The sequence below is a fragment of the Pelmatolapia mariae genome, linkage group LG23, assembly GCF_036321145.2.
Source record: "Pelmatolapia mariae isolate MD_Pm_ZW linkage group LG23, Pm_UMD_F_2, whole genome shotgun sequence".
Lineage (NCBI taxonomy): Eukaryota > Metazoa > Chordata > Actinopteri > Cichliformes > Cichlidae > Pelmatolapia > Pelmatolapia mariae.
The window spans coordinates 45,288,786-45,306,978 of NC_086246.1; the positions used below are offsets into that span (position 1 = coordinate 45,288,786).

General features: G+C 38.7%; 2 protein-coding genes across 2 annotated transcripts; one reads left to right on the forward strand and one right to left on the reverse strand.

The window, feature by feature from the left end:
• Positions 1-538: 538 nt before the first annotated feature.
• LOC134621276 (signal-transducing adaptor protein 2-like) lies at positions 539-6,382 on the reverse strand. Its single transcript, XM_063467702.1, has 12 exons — positions 6,296-6,382; positions 4,465-4,536; positions 4,233-4,352; positions 4,077-4,133; positions 3,830-3,981; positions 3,410-3,541; positions 2,979-3,048; positions 2,224-2,326; positions 2,042-2,131; positions 982-1,032; positions 733-864; positions 539-603 (listed from the first exon to the last, which is right to left on the reverse strand). Exons 1-12 carry the CDS (start codon positions 6,380-6,382, stop codon positions 539-541), a joined length of 1,131 nt encoding a protein of 376 aa, XP_063323772.1.
• Positions 6,383-12,841: 6,459 nt separating this feature from the next.
• LOC134620583 (ras-related protein Rab-11B) lies at positions 12,842-17,604 on the forward strand. The gene is made up of 5 exons (XM_063466796.1): positions 12,842-13,005; positions 14,209-14,404; positions 14,494-14,687; positions 14,781-14,861; positions 16,672-17,604. The coding sequence occupies exons 1-5, from the start codon at positions 12,966-12,968 to the stop codon at positions 16,815-16,817; spliced, it is 657 nt and encodes a 218-aa protein (XP_063322866.1). The 5' UTR covers positions 12,842-12,965; the 3' UTR covers positions 16,818-17,604.
• The last annotated feature ends 589 nt before the right edge of the window (positions 17,605-18,193 follow it).

Genomic DNA, 18,193 nt, shown 5'->3' on the forward strand with positions numbered 1-18,193 from the left:
ATTTACAGAAAACAAAAGTTCGTCTGGCAGTTCTGTTTTTCTTCATAGGGCTGCATCACTAAAAAGGTGGGCAGTAATACACTATAGTTCAAATATGAACATCCTGCCTGTAAGGCAGAATATAACCATTGTAGCTATGGAAATCTTAAAAAAACAAAAACACAAAAATAAATCTAAACACACTGGTAAATGTGATTCAATAGAACAAGGGGGGAAAAAGTGCCACTTTCATTGGCAAATGTGCAAAATGTACAAGAGAAAGGTATAGATAATGTGACGTGCACTGCTCTTTACAGTTGATTAATTTGCTAATGAGTGTCCAAGAGAAGCAAAAATCAATAGCACGTTAATCTTCTGAGAGGCTTTGCTGCTTCTGTGCTGCCGACAGAGCCGAGCTACACTGCGGAGCAGGGGGAGGTTATCAGCGGTCCATTTCTGCTCCCATGTGTCGGTTCATCTTGCAGGGACGGTCTGACACAGCAGCTTTGCCATATTGTCACAGATGGAGATGGCTCTCAGGGGCTCCCATCACAAGAGGTCACTGGCACTTTCCCTTGTTTTTTTCCAGCCGAAGTTTCAGCTCAGATATTGTTGCGCGAGCAACTAAAACATAAACAGATTATTACGTTTAACATGAGAAAAAAGTAAAAATGACTATTTAGAAAAATATTAAATGTGATTGCAGTTATTCAGATTTCACTGAGGTAGGTAAAAGCCTAAAAGTGAACCTACTCTGATTATTGGGGTCTGTAATGGCTTTCACCTTCACATCTTGTTTTGTGCTTGATGCAGAGGAGGGAAGCAATTTGCGAGGTGCAGGAGTTGGAGGCATGAGTGGAATTTTCTGGGTTTTCCCTTCTGGTTCTGTAGTGAAGACAAAGACACATACAAGAGGGGGGAATTAGCCATGCAGCGTCAAAGTGAATATTTTCCAATAGTTTCTTAAATTAGAAAGCGAGATAGAGATCGAGAGCGACTTACGTGGCAGCGGATTGACTGAGGAATCTTCTGTCTCTTCTGCTTCCTCATTCCCTGTTTGAACACAGACATTGCTTAGAAACAGTAACTGGAAAAAATGAAGTCACACCTGTTTACACTTGTGAAACATAACAAAAAACTCATGATGGATGGGCTGATTGATGGCACATGTGACAATGGTGATACTCACAGTTCTCATTCAAATACAAGCACTCTTCCACTGGCAATTCCTCTGGTTCAGGAGATGGTGTTTTTCTACAGACTGGAAAATAGAAGACATGATTTTGATTATTGGAGCACCTAATAAAAAATAAATAAATAAAATGACCGGATTTAAAAAAACAAACAAACAAAAACCAGGTACTATTTCAACCAGCAACCTTGGGAAACCACAAATATGCAGACAATAAACACGGCATATTACGTTCAGGTAAATAAAGGTTAACGTAATATGTTTTAGTCACAGGAGTCTGGAATGAATTCATTATAATTTCAAACGATTGCTTACTGTGATATTTTGTGCAGATTTTTTTTTTTTTTACCTCCTAGAACCTGGCGTCCACATATGTGGACATCACATTTTGGGTTATTTAGACCAAAATACTCAATTTTGCTCTACAAGGGCCTGATATCCACTTACGAGGACATTATACTGCTACTGTTCTATCAAAACTTTAAACAAATATCCTCATACGTGACTCTTATTTTTCTTAAAAACAAAAATAAGGTTAAAAAAAATCTGGTAATTTTTTGTTTTTACATTCATTAGGCCCCAATGTGACCAAATATCAAAGAGAAATTAAAAATGCATGTCGTGGAAGAGTTTGGGTCTTAGGAGGTTAAATTACATACTTTATGTTCTACCTGTAAAAACCTAACATTCACATCAGTTTAAGTTTAATGGTAATTAGCATTTAATTTCAAAGTCCAGAGCCAAAAGAAGAAACTAAAGCTAAATCACTAGGAGGAATCTCCCAACTGTTGAGGTCGAAGCACCAAAACAAAGAGGCTTACAAAGCAGAGTAAACAGACTCATGTATGAGTTTGTGTTAATGGAAAATACCTGGTTTGGGAGGAAGGCTTGGTGGAGGACCTTTTTGCGAGGGCTGCTGAACACTCTTTTCTCCATTTTCATTATCAGAAGAAATATAAGCTGTTAAAAAAAGTCCATAGCTTATATTAGTCATGGAATAATTATTACAGAAGAACAAATAGAGAGTGGACTATATCAGGTTCTGTACATACATAATTTCTTTTCATATGGTTCTTCAATAATGAGGGGAATCAAAACTCCGTCAGTTGATGTCACCAAATAGCTGATCACATCGTGCAGAGTGTCACAGGTGACCTGCACCGAGAGAATAATCAAATACACAAAGTTAACAAGGGTGTGTGTGTGTGTGTTGACTTGGTCATTTATGGACCTGCAACAATAAAATGTCTTGCAGGAACTGCACTGAGCACTACTGCTGAAATTCCCTTTACAGACTGAGGTGTGTCATGAGAGCGCAGAAGGAAATGTATGCAATTTTCAAGCACAAACCCAGCGTTGTACCCACAAACTAATAAAACACACACACACACACACACACACACACACACACACACACACACACACACATACATCAGGGCTGAGTCACGAAAACAGCAGCCAGATTAAAACAATCATCCGCTGCCATGACAATTTTATTCCCACCACAGCCTTTACTGTTAAACACCTTATTGTTTTCCAGGAGGTCATAACACTTTATAACACTTGATCTCTATCGCCAATAAAACCATGAAAAAAAAAAGTTCTATCAAGGGCAGCGGTTTGTGTGTTGCACTGTTTGTCACTGCCATGTGGGTGTAAGCTACACACAGAAGATTTCGTAAAGCAATAAAAAAGGCAAGACCTGCATAGAGAATAAAAGATTCCACTTAAATTACTCAGTTGCTCCTTTATTTGAGGCACACATGTACAACTGAACCCAGAATTGGGCTTTAGTGTTAATACTCACTTTAGGCTCCACATCAATGATGAAGCCGCCGTCGTGTTTTCGGATCACGCGGTAGTGTTTGACTAAAGGGCTGCAAGAAAAAAAATGAATAAACTTTAAACCTGAATAAAATACCAGCATAGTTATTGCAATCAGTGATGTTAGGACACTGTGCAAAGCGTAACGTAAAAACAGAATAAATAAATCCATATTTCATTCATAATAGAACATATAAAAGATGAAATGTTAATAATATTTTTCCTAATACGTTGTCTGAGTTCTACTGTGAATATACAATGATGGGTTTATGAGATTTTCAAATCACTCCATTCTGTTTTAATTAGCATTTTACGCAGCATCACAACTTTTTTGGAATTAAGTTTGTATATTATTTGTGTTATATATGAATGAGTGAGCACATGTTTAAATCTGTGTCAGATGTGTGTGCGTACCTGTCCAAGTCCTGCCTGGTGCTGACAGCGAAGGAGCTCCCATCGCTTCCAGGTCTCAGCAGCAGGTTTCCTCTTTTGACTTCTCTCTCAAGAAGCAGCTCAGCCTCCAGGCGGGAGACATTGTGGTAACAGCTATAGGAATGACACAAATTTATCACTCATCAGCAGCTGAGCTCGGTATATAATTAAATTCTAATGGAATCCATATGCAAAGAATGTTTCTGGCATTAGAGTCAATCTTGACTTCTTTCCAAAGAAAACAAAATTCCAATATGTCTGGCTTTTCTTTTTTTTTCCGAGAATGAAAATGCAGATAATTCAGTTAAATACCAGTTAATGCATTTACAGTTATAGCAACACCTCTTCGCCATAAAAATAGTCAGCAACAGTGCAAAAGTCACGAGTGTCTTTGATACTGACGCTGGCATGTCTGCTTGTAGGGTGACATAAGAAGGGGAGCTGGTCTCAGTGGATGGAGGGCTGTTCTGTTTTCTCTCCTTTTCCTTTTGTACTGCCTCTATCAGCATGCGGATCTGACCTGGCAGCAGATTCAGAGAGGTGGGCACAGCCAGCTACAGGAATACATAATAATAATTTTAAATACTCTGCGTTACATCAACAGCTTGTTATTTTTCTATAAAGTGAGATAAAGGTTTATACCACAGACCTCAGCCACAGCTTGGATATAGCCCTTCCAAAACTCACGAACTTCTGCATTTGGGACCTAAAGAAGTGACAGAGGAGGGGGGGAAAAGGTCAAAAACAGAGCATCCTCCTTTGATAGAAATCAGACCAGTTGCATGTATTCCACATATTCCCTTACAGTGAATTTGATATTTCCGCCTTTCAGTCGGAGATTGAATCTGGCTGCATCCAAGTTACGGTCCTGTCTGGTCTCATCTGTTACTGAGATAAATCCACTGAGATCCAGTTTCTCTATGTACTGATGAAACACACACAGTCAAAGAGGGTTAATCAAGAAAAGTTTGGGGGTTTTTGTTTGTTTTTTTTATAAAGAATAATTCAAATTCGTGAATTTCATTAAGTCAACTCACATCGCAGTCCTTTTTGTCATTGAAGAAAAAAAGGGTGTTTCCACAAAGGGCAGTCCACAGTTTCCGAGATGTCTGCACACAAAAAGAAAAACGGCTCAAGAAAAGTGACGAATCCAGACATGTGGATAGATATTTTTAAAATAAAATCATCCGTTTTCTTTTATCCATTTCATTTATTTCCTTCCAAGTAAAGAAGAAAGCAACGGAAAGTTACACAACAAGGGAAAAAACAACAACATCAACAAAAACCAGGCTGATGACATTTCTGGGAAAGACCTGATGAGTCAACTGACTTTTACCCCAAAGGAAACCAAGAAACTGCAACAGATACAGGTGTATGACAGTAATAACTCTGCTCTACATGCTTGTTTGGATTCCTTTGGACCTGAGGGGAATCATGACGCTGCGTCACTGAAATTAATAAATGTGTTGGCGTCTAAAGTGTGTCAAATCCCGGTATGTGTATGAACAAAGTTATGATCGTTTTCCATTAGTTTTTATTTTGCTTGTTTGTTTTTTTTCACATTTTTTGTTTTTATTTCAGCTTGATCTCAATTGATTTCTTTGTTTCTGATTTTATCAGTTTTATTGTTAACTCTACATTTTAGTCTGTTATGCAAGGTTTTACTATGGTGTAGCTGTCACACTGTAGGAAGTTCAGAACAGAACAATACACATTGCAAATATTTTGTATGAAGTCACGCAGACGTCAGTTTCAGTCAACGGGTACACCAATGCCTCCTCAGACTTGTTTTGCCTAGACTGAGAAAGACTAAATCCAGAGCCATTTCATGTATAATTTCATCTTATTTTGGTCTACAGAGAAAGCAAAGAACCAAATGAAGCTCTTTTTTTTTTTTTCCAACACTGGGACAGACGTAAGGGCACCTTTGCCCTTCAGTCTCATGTGCACAGTCTTATCAGTAACGCCTTGGCAGAACAGCCCTCAGGATTTATGATCTCTAAAGCTTAATGTTCCAGTTCATATCTTGTGTTAGTTCCTGGTTTTCTCAAATGATTATGACAAAAGTAGTAAAGAAGTCAAACCAGTCTGACAGGCAGAAAAAAATGTGAAAATGACGAGGAGCTTCTCTACCACAGTAAACAACTCTTCACCTGGATTTTTTTTTCCCTTCCTGTTACCTACATCTATTTTAAAGGGTAACCGAGCAGTAACCATGCCAAAGCAGTGCCGTTTTATCATTTTAAGCATAACCTTGTAAAGACTAAGTAAAAATATTACATTGAAGTACAGTTTATATAAAGCACGGGCTTGTGCAGGACAAAAAACTACAAAACTACAAATATGATGAAATATTGCCCCCAAAAGAATAGAAGTCCTCTTTTTGAAGTCACTAAATGACCCTGACTAAAATTAATAAGTAAATAAAAATATTTAACGGTTGGCAGTTGTTAAGAACATTCATGGCATGTTCTGCACATGGTTGGCAGGTCAGCCATTCATGTTCCTCTGTTCTTACCACACACACAAAAACAACAGAAAACCTATTTCAGACTAATTGATTGCTTTATAATAAGAAAACGAATTTGACAACATTTCAAGCAAAAGTGGTCACGTTTTTGCACTTTTCAGTTGTAAGGATTTGAGGTTTTTCTCTCTCTTATATATAAGAGCAAATTCTTTTGGACAGTAAAGACTTTGCTTCATCAGGTCTTGATCATTTATGAGAAATTTAAACTCAAAAACTGACTAAACTGTTTGAAAGTTGAAAGTTGAAGCCTCGATGGAAAATAAGGACATGTTTACAGTAAATGTGAGTATACAACGGTCAAATATCTGCACAAACAGCCAAGCAAAAATCTTATTTACCTCATCATTGAATGATCTCTTCTCCATGTATCCTTCATAGTAACAGTTTGGCAGCTGGTCCCTCGGTCGCCTTGTTCGCTTTGCCATCACAGCAAGTGTCGTTGTTCAGAATAAGTCAGATTATACTGTGAATACGAACTCAATTCTCCTACAAATGTATGAAAAGTGCCCCAGCTGCCTGACTATAAAACAACTCAGTCCTCTGGGCCTTTGACCACGCCCTCGCCCATGGCCGAGGGCGTGGTCAAAGAGCCAAGTGGGTGGGTGTTTCTTGAGCACGGAAACTACCTTTTATTTTATTTTATTTTGCAACTTGGAACAAATTATCATAAACCATAAAGCTGCTGAGCTGGAGCTTTAGCTTTTTAAACCTGCCATCATCAATGGCCACACTGTGATAACTAGTACATGTGGGTTTTGTTTTGTTTTTACATTTTCATTAACTTTGAATAGTCAGCTACTCATTCACAAGTCTGCTCCAGAACCATTTCACTTGTTTACCTGTTTCATAGGTATACAGTTTCCAGATTTCTGTCCAGACACCTGCCTTTAGAAAAACTCTGACCTGAATTCATAGCTTATTTCAAACCTCTGAATAGAGTTTGTTTGTAGATTATTCACTGCTTTGAAGCACAGTTGTTTTAGATTTTCTTATCATAATTATTTTTATTTGGTTTTAAATGGGCTTAGTCCAGACTGTGTTTGTTAATTTCAATTTAGTCTTCATTGTTTGAGGATTAGGCCTTTTTAAATAGTTATAATATGAAGGTTAGTCATCTGGGGCACTCTGATTAAACATCTGCACCAAAACTCACCGGGCAGGTTGTGTTGACATAATCTGACGAAACTGGCAAAGAATAAAACCCCACTTATTTTTCTTACTCTACATTCTAAGTACACTATTTGTTTTCAGTTTGTTTTATGTTTAGTTGGCCTTAGCTTAGGTAATCTTTGTTTTGCGCGTGCTGCAGGTAGCTCCACACAGTATGGAACTATGAGGAAACAATATACCCCATATAAAATTTTTTGATTCATTTTGAATTATTTTAAAGTTTATAACTTGGGCATGTTTAAAATTACTTATAGTATGCAGGGTCTTTACAACATAACGGCGATTGTTTGTGATTTGGCGCTCCTTAGTGTACTAACGCTGTAAGATGGGAAATATTGTTTGTTTTGAATAACCAAGAAATTGCACACTGCTTAAATTTGCGTGGGCTCTCTACAGGTATTTCGGCTTCCTCCCACAGGACAAAGGCATGCGCTTAAGGGCGTCAGGTTAACTGGTGAATCTAAATTTTTGCCCATAGGTGTAAATGAAGTGCGAATATTTTGACTGTCTCTCTTTAGCTCTCGTTAACCCTGCCTCGAACTGGCGACCTGTTCAGAGTGCACCACTACCAAGGTACAGCCAGTGAAACAATGGCGGGATACGTCACGGCGTCATCTTGACGTATCACGCCTAATCTTTCGGTTAATCAGGAGCCATAGCTTGATATCATCACGGTTTTTAGTAAAAATAGCACAGGCTTCTGTCAGATAGCATGAAACAGGTCCTGAGATTAAGCTTACACACAAGCTTTTATTTTTTTTTTACAAACAACCGTCAACTTGTACCTTATGTTCAATCTTGTCAAAGTTTTTTGGTAATCTAATTCCATGAGAACATTGCTGAGCTCAGTGTTGTTGCATGAAAGATCATGTAGTAATAATCGTGTATTTTTTTTTTCTGTTGCTACAAAATGAACTGAGTACACGAAGTCACATTTTCAGACGCTAGCGCCACCGACAAAAACATGTTTTTGTCGATTTTAGGACTGTTCCTCGTGTTGAAATAACTGTGCAAACACACAACACAAAGTAATGCAGGAAAACAATAAGAATAAATAGCAGTGCCCGAATTTACGTTAAGGTTGGGCCTTGAAGTTACCTTACCAGTGTTTACTCTGTGAATGTGTGATCTTTGATCTTTACATAGTAACTCATTCTAAGCCATTGACATCAACAATCCAGTCTAAGGTTCAATTACAAAAAATTTATCAAAAAACATTAACCTATGTAAAATTAATTTTTACTGTTAATATATGTTTTTAGGTGAAAGTATATTGTTCATTTGTAAAAAGAAAAAAAGAAAAGATTTGTTCTACATTTAACGGTACATATAAAGCCAGCCTCCATTCTGAAAACTGAAATCATAAGCTCTCAATTTCTACAGGAACAAGATGTTAAATATTATTTCTTTTATGTCTTGATGCATTCTCAATCATCCAGGTAAGTAAATCTCCAAAAGTTGATTCTGTTCATCTGGACGTAGCGTTTTCGTTTTCAGTGTGAGAAACGTTTCGTCACTCATCCAAGTGACTTCTTCAGTCTCAGCTGACTGCAGGTTTCCCCAATCTTATAAACAGTACATTTGCATTGAGAATTGGCATAATTATGATGAAGGAACGTCTTGATGCATGCTCAATCATCCATCCATTATGCAAATGTACTGTTTATAAGATTGGGGAAACCTGCAGTCAGCTGAGACTGAAGAAGTCACTTGGATGAGTGACGAAACGTTTCTCCCACAAAACGCTACGTCCAGATGAACAGAATCAACTTTTTGGAGATATGAAGAAGGAACTGACCTCCCAGCCCTTTGTTCCTTCAGTGGGCTGGTTTCAGTCATTACCTGCAGTCAGCTAAGACTGAAGAAGTCACTTGGATGAATGACGAGACGTTTCTCCCACTGAAAACGCTACGTCCAGATGAACAGAATCAACTTTTGGAGATTATTTCTTTTAGTAATTTCAGAGAAGAAAATGCAACCCTTTCGTTTAAGTATGTTTCCCCCCTTTTGTTTGAACTGTAAGGGGAATGGCTTTGATATTAATTGTTGGTAACACCAGGTGTCACGCACCACCAACAATCCAACTTTTAGGCTTTGAACAGAGAGCAACAGCGAAATATGTCACTGTGCCATCTTGATTCAGGCGAGCTGAGTGACGCATGCGGATAACTTCCACGGCACTGAAGTCCCCGAAGTCTGCCTCAACCTGACGCATAGTTACGTTTCTTTGAAGGTGTACGTCATGTTATCTGGAAGGTTACGGTGTAGTTTCCGGTTTCTTGGTGAAGACGATTACCCGCAAGGATGCACAAATGTTTTCAAGTTTAAATCGTCATTTACAGCCCATCTGTCACGGAAGCACACTTTTCAGAGCGCAGTATTAGTGAAATCATCTGTTCCAGTCTGTTGACGTTGGCCCTAAAGTGTGTGAGGCAGTTAGAAAGACAGACACAGATATTATAGTTATTACCTGAAGATCCACCACCCAGTGGATCTGTGGGGTGTTTAAAAAAATCACATATATACTCTGAAATGTTTGTTTGTTTGTTTTTTTTAACCCAAATTTAGAATAATGCGTAACTTTTACAGGTTTGTGCCTTACATTTGGTAGAATCAGGACCATTTGAAGATGCACCTGGTCATTATTTTACCTGTACGGGCTGAAGTGGTACAAACTCCAAAGGCTGAGATTTACAGTCTACTCCTGGCAGTGCAACAGGGGTTTCAAAGTCATAGAACTGCCAAATGGGATGGACTATCCCTTACTATAAAGCGAGTAAAACAATCATCATTGAGTATCTACCGCAGCACAGACCTGTCAAAATAGCCACAATGAGAACAGATCATAAGCTCCGGGTGGAGTGCCCAGACAGTGATGTAACACAAGTGTCAAATATCATGCAGGACCAAAATGATGTAAATTGACATGCTGATCAAAGTAAGACATGAATAAACACAACTAATAGGAAATTGTTAAGGAAAAAATTCAGACACAGTTGGGGAATAACATACAGTGTAAGATGGGGATTGAATAAATCTGAAAATGTATTCAATTTATTTATTAAGATAAACAAAAGGTGGAGGTGTCGTCAATAAAAAGGGCCCCGAAGTCCCCCAAAGGTCTGCGTTATTGTTTGCCTTTGCTGGCTCTTGACCTGCATGTGCTTATAGCGAACACCCTAGGGGAGCTTTTTTGATTTCTTCTTGGTATTTGTTGAACTTGCAAGTTCAATAAACCAGCTGGCATCGAACTCTGCTCTTCTTCTGTGATTTTTGTGTTTTGGTTTTTAACTAGTTACCAAAGCCTGAATCCACATCCTAACAACATGAATAAATTTTGCAAAGTCTTTAAAATTTGCAAATCCACAGCTCTCCACTTGAGTTCCTTTAGAAGGCTTTTAAATACGCTGCCCCTGCTTCCTGGAATGATCTGCAGAAGGAACTGAGATTATCGGAATTGGTTACTTTGGGAGAGTTTAAGTCTGTTTTAAAGGAACGAGAGAGTGGCTCTTTTACTCAGTGTGATTGTTTTTAATGTACTCTTGGTTTGATCTGCTGTTGTATATTTTGCACATGTTGTTATGGGATATTGTATTTGTTTTGAACGTTGTATATTTATGTGGTATGCGTATTTTGACTTTTGTTGTCATGATGCCAGGTCTCTCTTGGAAATGAGATTTTAATCTCAATGAGATTTTTTACCTGGATAAATAAAGGACAAATAAAAATAAAAGTGAGTATTGTACTTTAGTTGTGTTTTTTTAAACCACATTTAGCATGAATCACTGTTTATAGTGGTTGATTATGAATTCTTGTGTTCAGAAAGGTGTTTAGATGATGGACACAAAAGTTGAAACCAAAAAAAAAAGAAGCAACAGCGAGTGCACCCAAGAGTCCTCGCCCTCACTGCAAATCTCTCTGATTTCTGGTAAGTGGCTGCACAGTTTATTGTACATTCATTTGACAAGAGAAGGGTGTAGGGTTTTTTTGTAGGTGTGCCATCTTAAGTTTATTAGTTTATGCATTTGTTGAAGTTAAGCACTGCATAAATATCACCATTTCAAGAGCTGATGAGATTCAAATATCTTGCCAGTGTTGGTCACACAGGTTCCTTTCTTTAGCTGTTTTGGGCCTTTTCTACATTTGGCCACTGTTCAAAAGTTTTGGATGGACTTGGATGATATCGATTTGTCAGATTAGTAGCAAGTAGAGAGTTGGTTCAGACCAAAGCATTGCTGTCCCCTGGTGTTGCCTTGTTGTCCTACACTTTTGGCAGTTACACAAAGAAGTTTCTATGATACAGTGAAGAACAATCACAAGGGTCTCATAAGTTTCAAAGATTAAATTTAACAAATACATAGTTTAGTTTTGGTAGTGCCAAAACATTTGGCCACTATTGTACTACAGCTTGATTGGCCTGACGTCCACAGACTGTAACATGGGCAGCAGTTTATCACCTTTGTTTGGCCAATTTTTTTAATTGTTGGATCTTTAAAATAAACACACAACAAGTTTTTTAATATACAAAACTGTTTAACCATTTCTCAGCACAGTGCAGCTGGAGAAATCAGTACTGCCAACTTTGTAAGAGTGTGGGATGGCTAGCACTCAGTTTCATCATCAGTATTATGTGTTTTTCCATTTTTCTTTTTCCTTGTTTGGATGGAAAACTAAAGCAACACAAATAAAATACTTGTATGTGACTTTTTTTAAGTCTTCAAGGGACTCTCTGCAGTCCTGTGAAAAACTAAGCACATCCCATAATCAGTAACTTGCTAAATGTGGAATCACCTTTAGCAGCAATAACTTGTTTTCTGTGTGACTTTATCAGTCACTCAAATTATTTTGGAAGAATTCTGGCCCACTCTTATTCATTTGCATTGCACAGTTGTCCTAAGGCTTTTGAGACAGAACTTCAGTCGGGTTCAGGTCTGGACTTTGGACCATTACAACACCTTGATTGTTTTCTTATTGCATGAGCCAACATCTAGCTGTCAGACAAATGGCCTCCAAAATACTTTGGTATACAGAGGAGTACATGGTCGACTCATTTTCTGTAATGTGTCTAGGTCCAGGTCCCAGTGGCTGCGAAACAAACCTAAATCATCACCCCTCTACCACCATGTTTGACAGTTATGGTATGAGGCGTTTTTCCTGATATGCTGTGTTTTGTTTTCATTGTGCATGGTGAAATATATCCACTTTGTTCCAGAAGTCTTGTGGTTTGTTCAGGTGCAGATAAGCCGTGCTGGCAGTTATTTCTGGTAAGAGGAGGGTTTCTCCTTCCTTTCCAAACAAGCCATTCTTGCTGTTTTCTATTTGTACAATCATGAACTTTAACATGTAACTTAAGGGTGAATTTGCTGGCAGCTGTCTTGAATGTTTTCAACTTGTGAATAATCTCTCTGTACAATGAAGGGCTTGTTGCATTTGATTACCGGCACCTGCCTATTACTTACCCTCTTTATTCCTATGGAAGCGGTAAGGATGTACTTGGTTTTTCATTTTCATTTTCAGATGTCTGTAAATTAAACGTCGGAAACCTCAAAAACTATGACATAATTTATAACCTTAAAAACACAAAATATTAAAAGTCGAATTATAAAAGAAGGTAAATGAATATAAAGTATCCACAAGGAGACTTTCCCCAGTACTAACCGCATTACCTCCTTCTCTCTGTACGTGCAACTGCGTAGCGGGCAGTCACGTGACCGTGTCAGCGGCTCCGCTCCGTGCACATTGTCTCTCGTCATCTTGGCGCACCACCCTGGTTTGGGCAGGGAAACCTACCTACTCTCATCACCGCAATCTCAAAAAGGAGGGTGATAGTATCAAACGATGGGGAACAGGGACGATGAATACGACTTCTTGTTTAAAGGTAAGCGGAACCGCTGCCGCTTCTGGACGGGTTCAGCGTCAGTTAGCATGCTAGCTGCGGTACCGCCGGGTAGAAAATCAGCTGGTGGTGGCTGCTAACTGTAGCTAACCCGAGATCCCCCCCCCCCTTTTTTTTTTTTTTTTACATTTTATTTTATTTTACAATTGAAGCGTCGCTTCCTCTAATTAAACCGACATTTGCCGTTACTTTAGGTGCGGTGCTGTTTCTTTTGTACCGAGGTTTACAGCTAGCAGTTTGGGCTTTTCTAGAAAGTAGGGCGTGTGGCGCTGCAAGCTAGTGGCTAGTCAGACGGATGGTGCCATTACTTCTGCATTAATTAAACTTTACTGGCATGGAAGAGAAGTTTTCCTTTGTGGTGGCCACACGTAGACGTCTGCTATTTAAGCAGGGGCTCCAGCAATGGTGTGCTTTCTTGAGACTGTCTCCTAAAGTCAGATGAAATGATTAAGAAAACAGGATTCCTCTGTGTGGTCCCCCCCCCCCAAAAAAAAAAAAAGCCTGAGAGAGGAAACTCGCTCCCAGTGAAAGCAAAGAGGAGGAAACTCCAGTAGAGCCTTGTTTTGCTCCCAGGTATTTTCCAAACAACAAAAGCCAGCATATTTTCATACCAAACAAATACCAAGTCCCTGATCATATGATCCATTTACTCCTAGGATTACAGTTATGTTGATTAGGTTTCATTGTCAGATGGGACCACAATAGGTGGCATCCGTATTTCCTCCCTTGTGATACTAACCTGAGATGAAACACTATGAATGGCCAAGTAGCTATCTCTTAAAAATATCAAATCAAAGTAAGGCGGTCTAGAGAAGCCGTTGGATACTGATTGTAAGATACTGATGACTCGTTACGACACAGCAATAAGAGGCCTTGAGAAACTGATGAGTCAGATTTCCCATAGAGCAGGATATTGGCAACTTCTTCCTGCCTCATTCCCAAAAGGGCAAAGTCTGATAGCTAGAGATAGAAAGCAACAGTTCAGCACTTTTAGCATGGCTGTAAATTCTGTAGTAAAATCTGTAATGCTGCAGCTAAAAATGAGTCTGTTTAAATTAAGTGTAAAAACAAAGTAGAAATCCAGTCACTGGTCACAGACTCGCCTATGGGACACTATTAAAAATACAAGTTCCTTGAGTGCTGTTCATTTAAAGTCTAAATATAATTTTTGTATTTTGATTCTAGTTGTACTAATCGGAGACTCTGGAGTAGGGAAAAGTAACCTGCTGTCCCGTTTCACAAGAAATGAGTTCAACCTGGAGAGCAAGAGCACCATCGGGGTGGAGTTCGCCACCCGAAGCATTCAGGTGGACGGCAAAACGATAAAGGCTCAGATCTGGGACACAGCTGGGCAGGAGCGCTACAGAGCCATCACCTCAGCGTGAGTATTTTCAGTTTGTCTAAACTAGCTTCCACGATCATGCTGTATTGACAGTATTTTAATCGTTCCGTTTATGCTGGTTCACTTAGATATTATCGCGGTGCGGTCGGAGCTCTCCTTGTCTACGATATCGCAAAGCACCTGACATATGAGAACGTTGAACGTTGGTTGAAGGAGCTGAGGGACCACGCTGATAACAACATTGTCATAATGCTGGTTGGAAACAAGAGCGACCTCCGACACCTCAGGGCCGTGCCCACTGATGAGGCCCGAGCATTCGCAGGTAAATCGCACTGAGACACAATTATGCCAAACAGTCTGCGCTCAGTGTGATTTTGTGCATATCTCAAGTGTCGAACGTCTCTTCTCGTATTAGAAAAGAACACACTCTCATTTATTGAGACGTCAGCATTGGACTCCACGAATGTAGAGGAGGCATTCAAGAACATTTTAACAGGTAGGAATGCACACAGAATGTTTATTTTGAAATCTGATAAAAGGCATCTACCAAAATCATAATACTGGTAGTGACCAGTTCATGTAATTTCATCAAATGTTTCAGTATAGATTTTGTCACTGTGAAACTATTTTTGATGTCCCCAGAGTCTGTTATTAGTTGAATATGTTGATGATAAACAAGTATGGGTAATTACATTAACTATTGTTAAAATAAGTCATGTTATGCTCAATATTTTGACCGCGATTTTTAAGGTTAGTAAGTTCGTTTCATTCTTAGTGAAGGACTTTTTTACAACTTGAATGTTCCAGTCATTGTATGTGCAGTATTATACATGTTAACATCTGTATGATGACATGTAGATGCACTTTATATTATAGCTTCCCAGTGTGCTTTTTTTTCTGAAAAATTGATTATTTGACTGCTGTAAATGCAGTGAATTAATGTTAATGTTAAGCCACTAACACTGACCTATGAATCATTGAAGCATAAAAAAGCCACCCAGCTCAAGCCAATGGTAGTGTTTTGCATCAACAAGGTGATTCTCAATGAGCTTTATCTGAAAACTTGGCATAGCTTAGCACGCTGTGCAGCATATCCTTAAAACAACAGGGGAAACTGGACAAATGAAGGACAAAATAAGAAGTGGCACGTCTATTAGTATCTTAAAGTCATGGCTGTCAAGAAGCCATTCTTAAGGGGGAATAAATAGAGAGAAAAGGCTGGTGTTTGCCAAGTTACACAAGAATGGGACTGAAAAATAATGCCAACAGGCCTGATGGAGTGATTAATCCAAATTTGAAAATTTTTGGTTTATATTGTCATCAATTTGTCTGGAGGAACTCGGGAGAGAGGTACAACCATCTATAAAACATGGTGGACGCTCTGTCATGGTTTGGAGCTGCATTTCAGCTAGTGGGTGCTGGAGATCTTGTCAAAATTAATGAAATTATGAATACGGAAAAGAACGGTTAGATTTTGTATGAGCCAATCTGAGCAACGGCTTCATTTGTCAGTGATCCCAAACACACTGTCAATCCAGTAAAGGCATACCTGAGAAGAAAAACGCATAACAGAACACTGTAAGGCATGGATTGGCCTCCTGAGAGCTCAGACAACATTACTGAAGGAGTGTGGGATCATCTTGTCAGGGAATGGAAAAAAAGACATCCATTATCTAAAGAAAAGCTTTTAATGTTCTCCAGGAAGCCTGGAGAACTATTCCTGAAGACTGTGCTGTCAGTTTCCTTGTAAAATGTAAAGAAATGATCGCGAATCAAGACTTTTTTTCTGACAGTAATGTATGTTAGTTGCATGCCAAATAGAAGCAGGAAAAAAGACATTACATTTATATAACTACTGTACACACTTTAACATGTATTAATTCTGGGGATTTAGGCATGGGTTGTAATTAATGTTTACTTAAATTTGGTACATTTTAAATGCCCTCATATTTAGATTAGTTTGATCAGTAAATGTAACTTACAGGCTATAACACATTTAGCGTTCTTTACACCCCCTGGTTAAAAATGGAGGACTGAGAGAGAAACAAACCCCACCTCTGGGTGACAAACTAGTGTATTCCTTGGGCTGATCCCCGGATAAATGGGAGGGTTACATCAGGAAGGGCATCTGGCATAAAAATCTGTGCCAGATCAAAACATGTGGCAACTCCTCTGGGAAATGCACGAGTACCTTTTTATATTTAATCTGCACAGCCAGTTAAATAAATAAGAACATTAAAATTTAAATGATGAACATTGCAAAAGTGTAATTTTTTTTTCTTTATATTTCTCAAATTTGTCTGCAGAAATCTATCGCATCGTGTCACAGAAGCAGATAGCAGACAGATCTGCACACGACGAGTCTCCAGGCAACAATGTCGTAGATATAAGTGTCCCGCCAACCACTGACGGGCAGAAGGGCAACAAACTCCAGTGCTGCCAGAGCCTGTGACGCTCGGTCCAATGACACTCATCCTCTCCTCCACATTCACCTCTACATCACATCACCTGTGCACTTTTTCCCCCGTAGCTCTGCTCACGGCCAACTCCCTCACCACTTTAGCCTCTTTTCTTTTTTTAAATTTTTTTTTGTTTTATAAAGTACTTTTGAAGTCACTTGTGCTCTTCTTTTCTGCCATGAAAGAAACATTTCAGAAGCCTTTATGTCACTCAGTCAGTCTGCGTGAAGGTTCCTGTTATCCAGGAGCAAGGCAGTCTTTGCTGTCTTACTGAAGCCTGTGAAGTTGTTTGAACTGAAACACTGTCCTCTAAAGGGAGGTTGTGAGATACATTTCAATGGTTACCACTAGATGGTGCTGTGTAAATAAACTACAGACAGTTACTCCAACCAGGTGAAGCAGTATTGTGCTATTTGACAGTGTGGCTCTTACATCCTTCTTACATCATGCCAAAAAATATCCTCATTATGTATTTATTGAAGAAGATTTGGCTGAAGTCATCATTGTTTTACTTTCAGTTTAAGAACTGTGTAAATTTACAATAAAATCCTTGACTGAAGCAGTTTGTTAAATGGATATTTAACATACTCTGACTTGTTTGGTTTTCGTTTGTTTGTGTTTTTTGTTTTTGTTTTTTCTCATCAGAAATGTACTGAACTGCGTGGACAATTTTAAACTATTCCACACAAAAACATAAACTGAAATATTGTCATTTTAATTCTAGCTCTGAAGTCACTTAGATAACTATTTTACATGTGTAAGTGTAAGGTAGGTGAAAAACATTAAAATGTTAAATGGACTGGTACTTACAGTGCTTTTCCTCTCTGACTTCTTTACTTCATGCTTTTAATCACTTTTTAGCTGGCACACTCTGACGTCTTTCCAGTAATTGGGATCTCAGTATCTGACCAAAGTAGCCTAATAAGCAGATGACCCGCTCAACCTCCTGAGACCATAACTGCTTACATGTTATTGTCTCATTCTACTAAACTCTACTAATGTAAATATTTAAAACTTTGAATTATGCCTTTTTGAAGTTAGAAAACTGGGTTTTCGAATCTGAAAATACAGCTGCTAGTACAGAAATTTAAGTCGAATCGAATCTTTGATCATAAATTTGATTACTATGTTTTGTTCTTGGACCCTGATAGAGTACAATTCAGTTTATATTGCCAAATAGCATCAACAGGGTGCTTTATATTATAAGGTCCTACAATCAGACAACCCCCTCTTTGAGCAAGCACTTAGCGACAGTGGGAAGGAAAAACTCCACTTTAACAGAAAGAGACATTCAGTAGAGCTAAGCTCAGTAAGGGGAGGTCATCCACCACAACTGTTTGGGGTTGAGGCAACAAAATAAAAGACATAT